Source organism: Diplotaxodon limnothrissa, linkage group LG16 (assembly GCF_057381915.1).
Source record: "Diplotaxodon limnothrissa isolate DT_005_m linkage group LG16, D_limnothrissa_male_GT1.1, whole genome shotgun sequence".
NCBI lineage: Eukaryota > Metazoa > Chordata > Actinopteri > Cichliformes > Cichlidae > Diplotaxodon > Diplotaxodon limnothrissa.
The window spans coordinates 38,873,325-38,889,371 of NC_140611.1; the positions used below are offsets into that span (position 1 = coordinate 38,873,325).

Here is a 16,047-nt window from a genome sequence, read left to right on the forward strand (position 1 = left end):
TCGATTAATAAGAAGCTTCTTGACTTTAACCAGAGTAAAAACCACAATCATAATCAGATGTGTGGCAACATGTACATTTCTTACTTCCAGCATATGTTTGCAGCATATGCTGGAAGTAATTTTAGATCGCAGCAGAGGTGTGGCACACTGGACAGAAAGTGTAAAACACCTGAGCCGCACGTCGCAGCCACGATCGGCACCGTTTACGACGCCGGATTAAGCGTGTTAGTTGGGGAAGTCGAGATAATCCCACATTTAACCCTTGTGTGGTGTTCATATTTTTGTTACTCAGCCAGTGTTCATGGGTCTGCTGGACCCGCTAGAGTTTTGGCTTTCCAAATTAACACTATCAAACTATTTTATGTTAAATTACTCAACAGATGTTTACTTCATCCCAATTACAAACCATATGAACAGTAAACATGGTTAATTTTTTCCCTTTACCTTTGTTAGATCACATTTATGAATGAATGTGCTTCTCGTTTTTTCTTTGTTTTTTTTTTTATAAAATGTTATAAAAAAAAAATAAATCAGTTGTAATCAAGTGGAGTGAGTGGAAAGACAACACATTTACACGTGAAGCAATATGTTTCACAACTAAATGGGATCAGCTGCTCATCAATGGTGACATTGGGCCCAGGGTTGTAAAACAGGGGGAGGCGGTGCACACACTTATCCCACACTGTCCTTATGGCAGCTAGCTTGTCTCACTGCCGTCGAGCTGGTCTGTCGTCTCGGTTATCAAATCGGATAATCCTGGAAATTTTGTGGAAGTTTTCCAGAGACATTGATGCACGGAAAGGTTCTTGCCGGTTTCTGCATCCCACAGGGATTCTGTGGATTCCCCTTTGGACCTGAAAACTCCTGCAAGGATAAGAACCCCAAAGTAGGCCTTTGGGGTTCTTAGATGAATTTGGTCCATCTCCTTCCACCTCTCTCCAAAAACACACCTTCTAGATTACTGCAATCCAGAATAATTTTCTGGATGGAATCTGGGATGAAAAGCTCAAATGAAGACTTGATGTCCTGCACATGAGTAACTGCCAGTCGTGTTGGCCCTGGCTTATCACAGTAACAGCTCTGCAGGGTGGCTCATTTCTTGGGCAAGAAGACCATTCAATTTCACCAGTTATTGACATCCATATTTCTTCACTTCTGGTGGGCTTGTTCTGGTCCTGGAGCTGGCAGCAGATGGGGTGCTCGTCTTCGTTTTGTTACTAAATGGTGCTCAACCTCATCCTCTTCTTCAAAGTCACTGTCAGACTCTGAATTTTCAGAAATGTGAAATATTCTGAAACCTCTTTGTCAACATCATCATCAGAAGCCTCTCTCTCTTCCAAAATCAATTGGATGGCCCTCGCAGCAGATAATCTTTTGCCATCTTGATCAGTTGTGATAAAGAACCACACTGGCAAAGTCTTATTTATAGTATTATGCCCCTAATTTGCAGGTGGGACAGGGTATGAGAAAATAAAATTTGGATTTCTCAAGAAAGAGGGTAAAATGTGTGAGATGTAAGAGCAGACGGTGTTGATAGTTGAATTTTCAACAATGCTGCAACTTTGTGCGGAGCAGGAGGGGAAGAAAACACTATCAGCAGCACCAGAAAGGAGGAGGACAGAGTGTGGGAACACAGGACCTGCACTTTCAACACTTTTATTAGACCTGGGTCCAGTGGACCCGAACACCTTGTATGTAATGTAAATGCGTGGGGGGAGGTACAGTATGAGGTCACTGAAAATTAGTTCGGATTTATGTTCTTCACAGAAAATAAGCCAAAGCCAATGAATTTCAGGTTGAAAAAATAATTAATTGTTTAATTTTTCTTTTGAGAAAAACTGAAAACGGGTCTCACAGACCCGAACACCATACAAGGGTTAAGAGCCACACAACAGAAAACGGGAAGAAATGAACAGTCGGGCTCGTTAATCTGGCCGAGGTTCATTCAGCAGGGCTGCTACTCTATCAGGCAGTTTCGTGGTGAGAATAGCATAGGATGGGACAAGACGTGATGAACAGGGATGGCAGCTGGGACAGCAACACACTATCGCTGGGTGGAAATACCTTGGTTCCCTGCCAGTAAGCCCAAATTACTGTCACAGCATGTTTATTCCGCACTTCTTGTTTCAGACGTCTCAGCTCCAGCCGTGCCTGGTGGATGTGGTGGGCGTTCGGTAAGACAAGTTAAAGATGTGAGGAGGAGAAAAAAAAATCGAGACGGGAAAGTTGAAAAAGGAGCAGGGGAGAAAAGATAAGTGGGAGCTGTGTGATCAGCACAAGAAGCAGGATTAAAGGAAAACAGCAGCAATAACATTAAAGGACAGGTTTGTTAAAGAACAGCCGTCTTGCAATACTGTGGAGCCTTTAGGCAAGAACACAGCGAACAATAAAAAACCAAAGAGTTTGAAGCGTTCAGGAGCAGGCTTCTCCTGCAGAAGCCATCAAGGTACAGCAAACACCTCGCTCTTTGATATCCGTACCTGGGTGCCGTGCCAGAACGCTGCGATGGTGGTCACTGCCTCCTCGCATCTCTTCTGATGTTTCAGCTCTCGCAGAAGTTTGCGGGCCTGGTGGAAACATGCAGACACTTTCATTTTCTTCCACACGACAGCTGCTACACTTTTTTCAATGAACAGGGTGAATTCAAAGACAGATGCACACCTGCCAGCCTCTGGTGTACGACTGAACCATGGTGGTAGCACTCTTGATGTTCCGGTACTTCTTTTGTTGCTGTGAGATGGAAAAGTGTCATTATGCATCGGTGAGTATGGTTTTTAATCCGCTTTGTATTTTGGTGTAATTAAAGGGTCTCACAGCGTAGCGGCGGTACCAAGCTGCCACCACTATCTGGCTCTTCTTCATCAACAGGAAGTGCGTGCGGCACTTCCAGCCTCTGTAGATCTTCTGAATGAGTGTGGCAAGGTCCTGGAGACACTGCTTTCTCTTCTCCTCCAAGAAAAAGAGCTGCAGGAAGAGGAGAAAATTAAGAGCTCCAGACAAGAGCACCTGGGAAACTGTGTGAACGCTGGATGTTATCAACATCATCAAATTATCTGCAGGAAGGTAAAATGTCAGGGAAAGTCAGTTTACTCTGAGGGGAAAAGGTTACGAGTTGGACTTTTTTTTGGGGGGGGGGGGTTCTAAACTGAGGAAGCACCAATTTCTCAATGACAAGAACAAAGTGCAGGTGGGAGAAAAAGTTTACTGCTCCAGGAAGACAATAAAACTGACCTTTTGATAATCGACTTATTCTCAAGGATGAGACCGCATCAGTTATTGCACTGGTGTGAGGAATAGGGCTGCCACAAACGATTATTTTGATAGTCGGCTAGTCAGCGATTACTTTTGCGATTAGTTGACTAATCAGATCATCATCCATTGGACGTAAAACTACAGCTTATTGCACCAGCAGCATCTGCTCTTATATAACTATCATTAGCTTACAGCTTTAAGTGTTTAAGGTCTGTGCTAACTAAAAATAAAGACAAGATGATAGTTTATTAAACTTCACCGAAACAATCTGCAAATTTCATTAAAATTTAATAAACTCCTTGCTATCTAAAATATAACAGGACACCGGAGTAAACTCTCCAGCATCTCACACTTCTGATAATCAGCTGTCTGCTTGAAGTTTATTCAGCTGTGTAAAAACTTTAATCTCAGCCAAACCGATTTACTCAGGAACAAATAAAACACTGAAAAAAGCCAAACAACATTTTTAAGTTATCTAAGTGACTCATATATCATGTTTAACCTGAGCAGCGAAAGACGGCGGTGGGTTTGAAAATGATCTGCCGGGAGTCCGGTGTTCTCACGGCTCTAGTTAGCCTAGCCCCCGGCTAGCTATCGAGCTAGTGGGTAACAGACGTCTCCGAAAACGTCGGAGCGCTTTTGAAAATATGCGGTGTCTTGATAAACTGAGCAGATATTTGAGGTTTACACAGCTACATTCTCGCCTGAAAATATGTTAAACGTTTATTTTGTGACCCAGAAAGATTAATAAGAATAATATTAAAACTAAGCAGCTGCCGCCATTGTTGGAAACTAAGCAGGGCCGCGCTATGAATTCTGGGACACAGTTTCTTCTTCTTCGGGGTTTAACGGCAGCTGGCATCATGAACATGCAGTGCTGCCATCTTCTGTTTCAGTCCATTATTACACTCTTAAATCCTGCTACTTATTCCTGCGTCTTTTGGGATCTTACAAAGCTTCAAACGACGCGTCGACTATTAAATTAGTCGTCGACGTTTTTGATAGTCGACGTAATCGTGACTACTCGACTAATCGTGGCAGCCCTAGTGAGGAAGTCACTGCTTTACCTTCAGGAACACTGGGCCTGTCGATATAACGCCACATATGGAAGTTTCTGGGTTTGTTCATATATCCACAGAGCTTGACTGATACCTACGTCGCGACTATTCTATTTTCTGTATAGATAAAAAAATGGTGTCAGTTAAGCTAAAGGTGTGACTGCAGTGATTAAGGAGCAGAATAAATATGCTCGAACTCTGTTTCAGTGATTTTGAAGCTGTAGATATGTAAAGCAGATAAGCTGATCAGATAGAAAAAGCAATTATGGAAAAATTCTCCCAGTGTGAGATCATGTTATTCCAGGCTCTGTTTGGCCTTTTGCTGGTGGGGGAGAAAGTCCATCCAAACGCTGCAGGCCCGAGCAGCTGAAGAGTCTGCAAGCGCAGAGGAAAGAAGCCTGTTTCCCATGTTATATGGGACAGCTAAATGAAACCATGTGTTCTCAGAGTGGTGGTTACAAGCTAATTGTTGAAGTGGGGGCTCCAAGCAAAGCCCACCCTGCTTTACAAACATGTAGCTGTGAGAAAGCAAGGCAGCTGAGCACACCGGCTTCAACCATTCGACTCCAAAACAGCCCAATCTGCAGGAATACCGAGCAGCTGTCCAAAAAATAAATGCTTCGCCAGGTTAGAGAGTGGATTTTACCGTTCTTGGGTTTCTGATGAAGATCTTGGAGCGGCCATAAGAGATCTCTTCTGTTGGAATCTGGAGGTCGGCCATCAGCACCTCCACTCCTTCCCTGTGGGAAGTCAGAAAAGTCAAGAGGGTCCTACACTACACGAGCGCAGATATATACAGTTTTCACAGGATTGCAGTGCAGTCCCAACCTTACTGCTTCCATAGGAATTAAGAGGATAAGTCGCAGGCGTGCGCTGCTAATCAAACGCACTTGATTAAAATAACAACTCTTTAAAATCAGGTTGTGTCAGTTCGAGCTTTCAGGTGTGTGTCAACAAAATCTTCCTAGGAGTGGACGTTCCAGCAAGTTCACCCCGGGGTCAGGTTGTGCAATGCTCAGAGAAAAGGCTTTGCAGGCCTCAGCATGCTAACCTGGGAAGTTCATCACAGTACAATTAGAAAGAGACTGAACAAGTATGGCTTGTTTGGAACGACAGCCTCTTCTTTTTTTAAATAAAGAAAAAACAGGGCAGCACAGCTCATGTTTGCAAAGGTTCAACCTGTGCCGTCTGAACAGGGGAGCCGTTTAAAGTCCAGACGTCAACGTGATGGGAGCTGCGCGTGAATAAACACCTGCAAACATCTGTTCCTCAACGTTTTCATTCAGAAGTAAACACGCTTCTTAGATCAGAGGTTAAATGTCTTAAAAAGTTAAGGTGTAGTCGTCTCGTGTTTAGGATCTTAAGACTACTGTGACCTGCACAGACAAAGGTGAGCGGGCCAAAATTACACCACAACAATGTGAGACTGATGAAAACCACACAGAAAACAATTGCACATGATGCTGAATCATGGGGTGTACTTAGTTTTTCACCTGACAGAAACAGCAGAAGGATTCGGATTCATGGAATAACAGAAGAGAGCGCCGAGGATGGAGTTTGAGAAATGATGGAAACCATGATGAAAGCAACAGCCAGAGAAATATGTCAGGAGACTAAGAAGAAAACTAAAACCACACAAAGCTGATACAAAGATGCTGAAACATCAGGAGCCAGATGTGTGAGACGGCAGATAGGAATCAGTGACTTCACCAGCAGAGAGGACGAAACCTGCAAGTCTGGCCGAGTCGAGGAGACAGATAAGGAGGGAACGTCTGGGCATGTTGTGGTTCCGAAACATAAGGTTTCATTTCCTTCAAACAAAGCTCGCTGTGACGACACGCACCTAAAACATCTCTGTTGACACACTGCTTTTATATAACATGACCGAACCAGCCAAACCTTTTTACCCTGGAATCACTCACGTCTTTAGTTAACTTGCATGTGAATCCATGCATATGCACACAGTGGGGACAGGAATGCATGAAAACAGCTGGGAAAAAAGGAGGGAACCAGTTTCCTTATCCTTAGATCTACACATACCAAACTCAGCCAAAAGTGTTGCTTTATAGCTCAGAGTTTTAGACCACATATTTAAATATACAGATCATATGGTCTGCTGGGTAAACTGCTGTCAAGCTCCCCTAATTATTTTCCCTTTTGCCTCTTTCTGTGTCATCCGAGTACTTTCTAGCAACGGCTGCTTCGCATTCACACAGCCACACCTGGGAGTGGACCGCTCTAGCCACAGTCTATTAGTGCTGGTCACACACTCTCCACTGGGAGCAGAGTCAAGTTTAGTGCCTTAGCTAAAGACACCTGGGAGCATTTCTCATTTTCCACTGAAAACTTGAAGGGATTTGCGCTGGCAAGCTTCCAGGGCCAAGACCTCTTTTCCCCCCTAATCAACTATTCCCTAATGTCACCACTTCAGGGTATAAACAACAATTACCTTGCAGGCCCCTTCCAATGCGGCCAGGTCCTTTTGCAGAGCATTTTGTAGCGCTCCAAGCAGGGCTCGTAGGGCTGGCGGAAGGCATAGCCTGCTCGTCGCACACGGACGTTCTCCATCAGGCCCAGGTAGCGCACCTGATGGCGGACCAGAGAGTCGGTGAAGATGTGGGATGCCTTCTTATCATTGGGCTTGATGCAGCTGGAAAGCAAAAATTAAGTTGCAGATATTAGGCTGGTGCGTAGAGCCGGCTGCAGTAACAGCAGCAGCTCTTAAGTGCGCTTTTTATAGATTAATAGACCGTGCTAGACGGTGAGAGTAACAGCAGGCCGGCTGAACTCTCTGGACTATTTGAAAATGATTTCAAAGCAAACTTTGAGAGAATCACAAACAGCACAAACTGCTCTTTCTGTGTAATCGATATGATCAGATTTACCGGATGTAGTTTGGGTTCTTGGTCTGCAGGTTCCTCATCAGCGTGCCCACTGAAGCTCTGAACTGGAATCCAGCAGTTAGTGGTCTCTTCAGGTTGACTTTGGCTGGGTTGCCTTCAGGAAACAGCTGTTTGATGAGGCTGTGGTTGGCTTTGTACATGGCCTGTGACAGGTCCCGGTACAGAAGGTCATTGTTCTTATCCACAAAGCCCTCCACACGATACAGCACCTGGATACACAGAGGGAAGTGAGCCATTCACAAAAAGGTATTTTCATACACAAGTTGAACAAAGTGGTTACTTCTTTTTACACTTTGATTTTATCCTATGCAAAAATTCATAATATTATATTATTAATTTGTTAACATGTCTTTTTTAACATATCCGTCAGCTGTTATTGTTGCTGCCTCGGGTACCTTGCCGGCGTAGTGCTGGATGCGGAAGCAGTTGTGCGGCAGGCTGTGGTCGTTGAGGAACTTTGAGTTCTTGTTCAGCCGACTCTCAAAGTGCTGGTGGTCCGCACAGATGGTGTTCAGTTTGTCCAGGAAGGTCTCATCAGTGACCGTCCCCGGCCTCAGACACTCCTCGTCCAGCATGGCCAAGATGCCGTTTTGATTCTGGCACAAACAAAAGGAGGTTTAGGGTCAAACTTCTGAAGGGTTCAATGTAGAAACGTATTATTCTGTCATGGCTCATGTGTTTCACAGTGCTGAACAATCTGTTCACAACAGCTCGGATAATCATCTCATTTTGCTAAGACAACGTCAGACTTAAAATCAGCTTTAATGATGAACTGCTTTTCAATAACAACACCGATCATGAGGTTACACAGGAGGTTTACGCCACCTCTGGAGTCACAGAGCGGGAGAAATCATCCAGATTTAACCAAAATTAGCGTTTCTCAGTTATTCCAGAGAAACAAGTGTGGAGAACATGAAAAGCCAAGAACAGACACAGGACTTACGTTCTCAATCAGGTCACAGATGATGGCATTGTTGAAATATTCAATGTTGGTCCACTCGATGCCCTGTAACAAATGCATAAGCAGAGGTATACAGACATTTGTGTACATTTTAGAGACTGATGTACGCTGCATGTGGGAGAGCTCAGCACAGCACGTGCATTTTCAGCGTGCACCTCATCTATCGCCTTTACCAAGTATTCATGTGCTGCAATTACAGAGACACATGTTGCAGCACTTAATATTTACATGGGCGTAATGAGAACAAATGCTCCGGGAAGGAAAAAACAAAGAGACTTGGGTTGGTCACAGATCTTGTTTCTTTCATCTTGAACTCGAGTGCGTTTATTGAAAATGATTTAATCAGGATAAACCGATGCGTTTCCATCAGTTCTGAAGACATAATTGTCCTCGGTGCTTTGATGTTATGTCCTACAGGCTCCGTCTGCCTCACGTCGAGGCCAGAGTCCCTTTGGAGACTCAAAGGAGGAACACTTTCAATCTTGCCCTCTCAGAAAGGTTCACTGGGCCTTGAAAAAAATTTTTAGCAGCCATCAACTTCATAGCTACTAACGGCTTGGTAACCTAGGTCGGGGTAAGCAACTGGACAGATATTTTGGAGGGGGGAGGGGCGGATGCACAGGAGGCATAGCTTAAACTGACGGGTGGCCGGCCGCATTCCTGATTGGTATTCCTCCCTTCTTGCTCCAGCACTGCGGTATTTTCCCATGCAGTATACTGGAGAGAGGCCAGGAGTGGAATATCATTGGTGGTGGTGTTAGTAGGGAAGTGGCGTGGGGGTCACTACCACTGCACTCATACACAGAGCTCGGAAAACAAACAGAGCCTAAAGGCCCGCAGCGGGGAGTGTTTACTCTCGCCGGAGCGGAAGACCATTTCCGTCCCCAAGAATCCACAGAGGGAAGACGTGAAGGGAATAAATGAAGAGGGTTTTCATGACAGAGACACACGTGAAGTAATAATGCGTCTGGTCAAAGGGCGAGGCTTGTAGAGCTTAAACAGATGAGCGCCGAGCGCCAAGCCGCCAGCGCAACAAAGGTGTGCAGAGCGCCAACACGTAGAATGATGCAGATTCTGCACAGCTGTAGGCCTGCACAGCACAGCTCGCTCTCGCTCTGCAGGCCTACTTGTTGTTCCTAGAGTATTTAAAAGTAGAATGGGAGGCAGAGCCTTCAGTTTTCAGGCCCCTCTTCTGTGGAACCAGCTTCCAGTTTGGATTCAGGAGACAGACACCATCTCTACTTTCAAGATTAGGCTTCAAACTTCCCTTTTTGCTAAAGCATATAGTTAGGGCTGGACCAGGTGACCCTGAATCCTCCCTTAGTTATGCTGCAATAGACGTAGGCTGCTGGGGGACTCCCATGATGCACTGAGGTTTTCCTTTCCAGTCACCTTTCTCACTCACTATGTGTTCACAGACCTCTCTGCATTTAATTATTTGTTATTAATAATCTTTGGCTGTCTCTCTTTTCTTCCACAGCATGTCTTTATCCTGTCTTCCTTCTCTCACCCCAACCGGTCGCAGCAGATGGCCCCGCCCCTCCCTGAGCCTGGTGCTGCTGGAGGTTTCTTCCTGTTAAAAGGGAGTTTTTCCTTCCCACTGTCGCCAAAGTGCTTGCTCATAGGAGGTCATATGATTGTTGGGTTTTTCTCTGTATCTATGAAGCGCCTTGAGGTGACTTTTGTTGTGATTTGGCGCTATATAAATAAAATTGAATTGAATCCCAGAGTTCACCATTCACACGCTCACCTCTCTGACATACTCTTCCTGCTCCTCACGCAGGGTCAGCTCGATGAAGATCTGCTGCAGTTTCTCGTTGCAGTAGTTGATGATGAACTGCTCAAAGCTGTTGTCCTGTGGGTGTAGCACCAGGAGGAGAAAAACAGTCAGACTTCTGTTAATGTGTTGGTTCATCTGCATTTCAGAGAATTCCTGCCACTAACGGTCTGCTGAGTGGCTTAATAACAGGTTAGAAGAAGGTAGGACAGGTGGACCATCGACATATCTGGATATCCAACATCCAGCTGTTTGTAAGTACTACACTTCAGGAATCTACGTCTGAAGGATCATCTCATCTTTCATTGTATTAAAAGCTTATCTGTCAAATCTGCTTCAGCTTCTTCTTCTCTTGGCTAACTGAGACTCATCCTTCATATCCATTTCCACTGGATTTGTCTGTTCAATTCACTTTTCCAAGATAATTTCCTGTTGTGTTTTATTAAAAAGTACGGTTGCACCTGCGCATCCTGAAAGTGAATTCATATCCTCAACAGCTGCTTTTAGAAAACGAAGAGTAAAGCATGACTGTAACCCAGCATCACTTGATGTCGCTGCACGCACTGACACTTACCGTACCTCTGAAATGACACCAGTGATAATAAGTTTGAACAGCAGCTCGCTCCTTCTGAGGATTTGCTAACTCATTCTCCGACTGAGCACACACCTAATCAATCTGGACGTTGAACAATGGATACCAGGAAGGTTGTAATAATACCAGATAATGACAAATTCTTATCAGAACACGTTCCTGTGAACTGTCTTGGATTAGATTTCATTAAACATTGATGGAGCGTTGACTATATAACAGCCTCGACCACTTTTAATCCCCACAGCATTCACTTATTATTGTCGTCAATCATGACGGTGTTTAGTGGTGAGTCATGCTTCTTGGCACACTGGGTTAGGTTAACATTTATTGCTACGGTTAGAGGTTCAAAGACAGTTTAGTCCAACAGCTCGGAGAAGAGGACAAACCGAGGTTCTCAGTGACCAGGAAATAGGATCCACACGTACAAGTGGAGCAGTTTTTAAAACAATTTCCTTTTACTGAGAAACGAAAAGGTTGTCCACACACACACACACACACACACACACACACGTCGGCTCCAAAGTGGCAGCAGATGCGTGGCTGAAACATGTAAAAGAAACCAAAACTATTTTATCTACAGTCAATGTTTTTATGACAAGTGGTTAATATTCATTCAAGGACATAATAAAAATGCCTTCATGTTCACAGACTTTCATCAATGGTTCCACGTTTGAATAATAAACATTTAGCCAAGATGAACAATGTTCCTCTGAAGCTCAGTAACTGACATGTTGACCATGTTATTTTGTTTAAACTAAAATTTAACACACGATCGTTTTATGATGCTTTTAATATGCTGCGAGCTAAAGTTGGTACGGTCTGTGTCAAATATCAGCATGATATAAATAAATACATTTTCATCTCTCCAAAATAACGATCCATTTTTAAACTAATCACTTTCTGTTATCCTGTTTAAAAACTGGAGCCAAATAAAGACTCAGCAATCAGCTTTCAGTCTTATTGAAACACCTGATCGTTCTAAGAAAGCATTTAATTCTACACTCATTAATATTAATAATAGAAACACCTGTTAGTGCAACAAGCAATAAGGCCGAGAGCTTCACATTCTTCACATAACTGTTATACATGTAGGCTTCACTGCAGGCCTGTTGCATTAGAGTGCATTGCTGTTAAGTGTACTGACTGAACTGACTTAAGCAGACTGTGACTTTGGCTTGTCCAGCCTCCTGTCAGCCGCGTGGCTCTGCTGCACACGAGGAGCCCTGAATCGTCCTTAACGGGGAGGTGAATTAAGGAGTTTAGATCACAGCATGCTCGCGGCCACAGCAAACAGGTGCAGGTGTTACTTACTCCATTCTGGTGACCCAGACACAACAACAACGAGAGGAGAGGAAGGACTCGAGAGTGAGTGGGGTGAACGAGCAGGGATAGGAGCAAGACATGATCGGGGGGCATCGTGCATCACAACAAAGAAACTTTTAAAGCCGTCATTCTGTTCAAACTCTGTCACATGTTTACATGCACTGCTGTCTATGTGGCGTTTGGTGCATTACTTTGTATACAGTTAGCATAAATGGAGCCGTCTGTTCTACGTCTCGCTGTAATATGTGATGTTAATGCTGAGAATCAGAATCACCTTTGATTGTGTAACAACAGCATGAATACGACGTGCAGAGTGTGCAAAGGCTATTTTCCTGCTGTGAAATGCAGACTTTGAGAATTGAAACCACTTTTCCACAAAAATAATTTCAACTCCAGGAGCAACAACAAAAACTGAACTAATCTGATCTCAGTGTGGTTTTATCAGCTCTACGTTTCTGCCGACAGGCTGCACACAGGTACCAAAACATGCACGCAAACAGCTGAGGGCAAAATTCTTTTCCTTGTAATAAAAATGTTTGGATGGTCCGACTGTGTCCTTGTGGCCTGTCAGGATAAAAAAAAAGGCTGGTCTGAGCTGCTATTTGTCTCACCTCAAATATCTCAAAGCCGTAGATGTCCAGGACGCCCATGACCTTGTGCCGAGCTTTAGTTTGTGCCTGCAGGGACACAATATTGGTACCATTAGGAATAAAGTACAGCAGTGGAGTTTTGTCAGTCTAAATAAATAAATTAAAAAGATGCCTGACATCGCTTACTTGTATGCTTTCATTGATTCTGGTAACCAGCCAGCTAAACAAGCGACTGTAGAGATTTTTGGCAAGGGCATCTCGGGCATAGTAGGCCTGTGAATGAAGACACTGTTAATGATGAAGCGACAATAAAGCGAACCAGCAGAATCGGCAACGATTCATTTTATTACATATCTGCAGAATTTAACTAAACTTGTTCCTTAAAAAAAAAGCTATCGTGGCTACACTGATTCAAAGGAAACAGCAGCGGCCATACATGAGCAGAAATATGAGGATTATAAAGTCAGGCTAATAAACCCTTTCCTCGTCTGTTCTGGGCACACAGGGCCCATGTTTGCAGCATTAATGTTATATGAAGAGTCTGAATGAACCCACTAACCTCGAAAATATGACCTACATTTGAATTTCCAGGAGGAATACTGCACATGTATAATGCAGACGTTGTCATGTAGAAGTGGCACAGAGTCGGCAGCCAGTAAAGCAAGTCAACGGGAAGAAATGGCCCTTTGGTGTGTGTGTGTGTGTGTGTGTGTGTGTGTGTGTGTGTGTGTGTGTGTGTGTGTGTGTGTGTGTGTGTGTAATAAGCAGGTGAAAGAGATGCCAGTCTGCCTCTGACCTGGGCCACATTCAGCGTCGTGGAGACTTTCTCCATTTTAGCCTCCACTGTGCGGTAGCTGAACGCCCTCTCCAGCACCGACTGCTCGATCCCCAGCAGCTCACACATCTCCTTCAAATCTGCAAAGTAGCCACAGAAAACGGATTAAGACACGCAGAAAATGCTTTTGCAGACATCAGGTCTCATCTTGTGATGGTTCTTATTCTACATTTGATTCGAATCAGAGGGTAACGTCATAAGGAAGCTGTAAGGAGGAAGAATCAACCCTCGTAACCTCCTCAGCGTTTGGGTTTTATTCCCGACAATGAGGTGTTCCCACCGGCAGAGTCGAGGGAAAAGCAAAAACAGAGGACTCATCTCAATAACACGTTGCAGCTGATTATTAACAATGCAGTCTTTGATTCAAATGTGGGAAAAAAAGAGGAAAGCACGGTTGTCCAAGACTCACTGAGGGAAAAATGCAAATGAATGATTTCCCTAAAAACAGCAGCTGTGAGGGTGAAACTCTTGTCACGCAAATCATAACACAAATATTGTTTGAGGACAACAAGCTGCCAACAGGGGACCAGGCCCAGTGAGCAGTGGGTCAAAAGGGTTAAATGAAAGGAGAAAATATTCACAATAACTCCTGTGAATAAAAAAACAAAACAGTGTAAAATATGTCCGATGAAGGCGCAGCAGCACCAAGCCCACCATTTTTGTCTTTGACGCGGCTCTCGTCGGTGCCGTTGCAGCGCGACTCTGGCTTGAACTCTATGTTGCCAAGCTTCAGCACAGCTGCCACCAGCTCCAGCACCGACTGCACCTCGTCCTCCATGAAGCCCACGATCTGCATGGCGTTCTGGAAGAGGGCGAGAAGAGGGAAAAGACAGAAACAACGTCACTAAGGCACCGACGTTCCTGCAACTTGGTGCAGAGGGGAACACCTACAAACATCACACAGAACATCCTGACAGCTGACAGGTAAAGTGAATCGCACTGATTATATCTTCATCATGGCCTCTGTTAGCAGGCGGGAGGTGTCAGAGAGGGGGAACATTTTGTCCTTAAAGTTGATGTTAGAAGCAGGAATCGTTTTCAAGTGTAAGGATTTGGGAGCGTTTGATAGAACTGGGTCAGCTCCTGTGGGGTGTTCCTGATCTGCAGGGGTCAGTGATCCAAGGTAGCTGAACCAGTGATGGGCTCATGGGTGGCCAAGACTCCCTTATGGTCAGCCTTTACTCCCACAGCAGCTCTTCAGTCCAACAGATGAGCTCAAATTGCAGAAAACGTTCATGCTGGTTCTGATAGAAAGGTGAGAAAACAGAGCATCACAGGTTGCTGTGTGTGGAGCTGCAGACCTGACAGGGTCTCCATGCTGTCTGCTGCTGAAAGCACCAACACTGGACATGTGGCCATCAGATCTGGACCACAGAGCGATGGAAGAAGGTGGGCTGGTCTGATGAAGCACGTGGATGGCTGGGTGGTTGTTCCCCAGGTAAGTGATGAACATCTGGTACATCAGGATGCATTATGGGAAGAAGGCCAGCCAGCAGGGGCAACACTTTGAGCAATGTTCTGCTGGGAAACCTTGTGTCCTGCGTCCATGTGGATGTTACTTTGACACGTACCATCTACCTAAGCATTGTTGCACATCATCTACACCCTTTCGTGGGAACAGTGCTCCCTGATGGCTGTGGCCTCTTCAGCAGGATAATGTGCCACAAGTCAGAAATGGTTCAGGAATGGTTTGAGCACAACAGCCAGTTTGAGGAGTTGACTTGACCTCCAAATTCCCCAGATCTCAATCCAGTCGAGCCATGTGCTGGACCCACACGTGGAGGCCCCACCTCACAGCATACAGGACTTACAGGACCTACATCTGGGTCCAGATACAACACACCTTCAGGGGCGGAGTCCATACCTCGATGAGTCAGGAGGACCAACACAATAGGTGCTGATAATGTTGTGTATATCACTGCTCTGTGATCAGTGCTCTCACAATGAGTTTATTAAAAAGACACATCTAGTCTTCTCACTGGTTTGTGGAATCCACTCAAACTTGTACACACTGTATATATATAAAGCAAAATCCTATCAAACATATCAGCACAAGCTATCATAACACCTGAAATCATGAATTTGAATATTTAAATCTCTTTAACGGAATCCCGGTCCATCATATTACAGTCAAACTTCCTCTTCCTGGATCACAGACACAGAGCGGTGAACGGTGACGACCGATGATGGAGAATTCATGAATCGCAAACATTTAATCAAACATCAACAAATAAACATTTAAGAAAAGAAAGCTCCGTGTGGCGGCGTCATTGTGTGGAGGGAATGTCGTCTTGTGCTTCCTGTGGAGAAACGCAGCTGCAGCAGGAACAGCGTTAAAAACTCTGCGGGAGTCGATGAGAAGCAGGATGTGAGGAGGGGGAATGAGTACAGTAGAGAGTGACAGAGCAGGCTGTAGGGGCTTATACAGTAGCTGAGCAAAGCATGCTGAAACAGGCCTAATGACACAGCACAGGAGATAGCAGAGCGCTTCTCCCAGACACAACATCCTCTGCGTTACCATCAATAAGGCTGAGAAGACGCGCAAAGACAAAATAGCACATATTTGTGCAGAGCTTCAATAAGAGGAAACTCTTTTCTCCCGTGGCTTTCTCTGTTTTTGGAGTTTTTCCTGTGTTTAATCAATACAAACCAGTCTTTAATCCACCGTCAAGATCAAAGTTCACCTGGTTTTGCAACAGGTGGGAGGGCCGCTGGCGTGAAGTGTTTACACAGCCAGCAATACTGACGCCAAAGCA

At 44.7% G+C, this 16,047-nt stretch overlaps 1 protein-coding gene across 3 annotated transcripts in view; it reads right to left on the bottom strand.

Moving 5' to 3' along the window:
* Positions 1–16,047, bottom strand: part of myo1b (myosin IB) — a 55,890-nt gene that overhangs the window by 5,932 nt on the left and 33,911 nt on the right. For 2 of the 3 annotated variants that reach the window (XM_085373770.1, XM_085373769.1), the window contains exons 10-22: positions 13,946–14,093; positions 13,253–13,371; positions 12,643–12,729; positions 12,478–12,543; positions 9,925–10,029; positions 8,157–8,219; positions 7,609–7,809; positions 7,196–7,422; positions 6,760–6,960; positions 4,957–5,050; positions 2,815–2,964; positions 2,662–2,730; positions 2,481–2,567 (exon numbers count right to left, since the gene is read on the bottom strand). In XM_085373770.1, the coding sequence (XP_085229896.1) occupies positions 2,481–2,567; positions 2,662–2,730; positions 2,815–2,964; positions 4,957–5,050; positions 6,760–6,960; positions 7,196–7,422; positions 7,609–7,809; positions 8,157–8,219; positions 9,925–10,029; positions 12,478–12,543; positions 12,643–12,729; positions 13,253–13,371; positions 13,946–14,093 (1,617 nt within the window). Of the gene's footprint in view, positions 1–2,064; positions 2,152–2,480; positions 2,568–2,661; positions 2,731–2,814; positions 2,965–4,956; positions 5,051–6,759; positions 6,961–7,195; positions 7,423–7,608; positions 7,810–8,156; positions 8,220–9,924; positions 10,030–12,477; positions 12,544–12,642; positions 12,730–13,252; positions 13,372–13,945; positions 14,094–16,047 lie in introns of all 3 variants that reach the window. The other variant, XM_085373771.1, reaches the window with a different exon arrangement.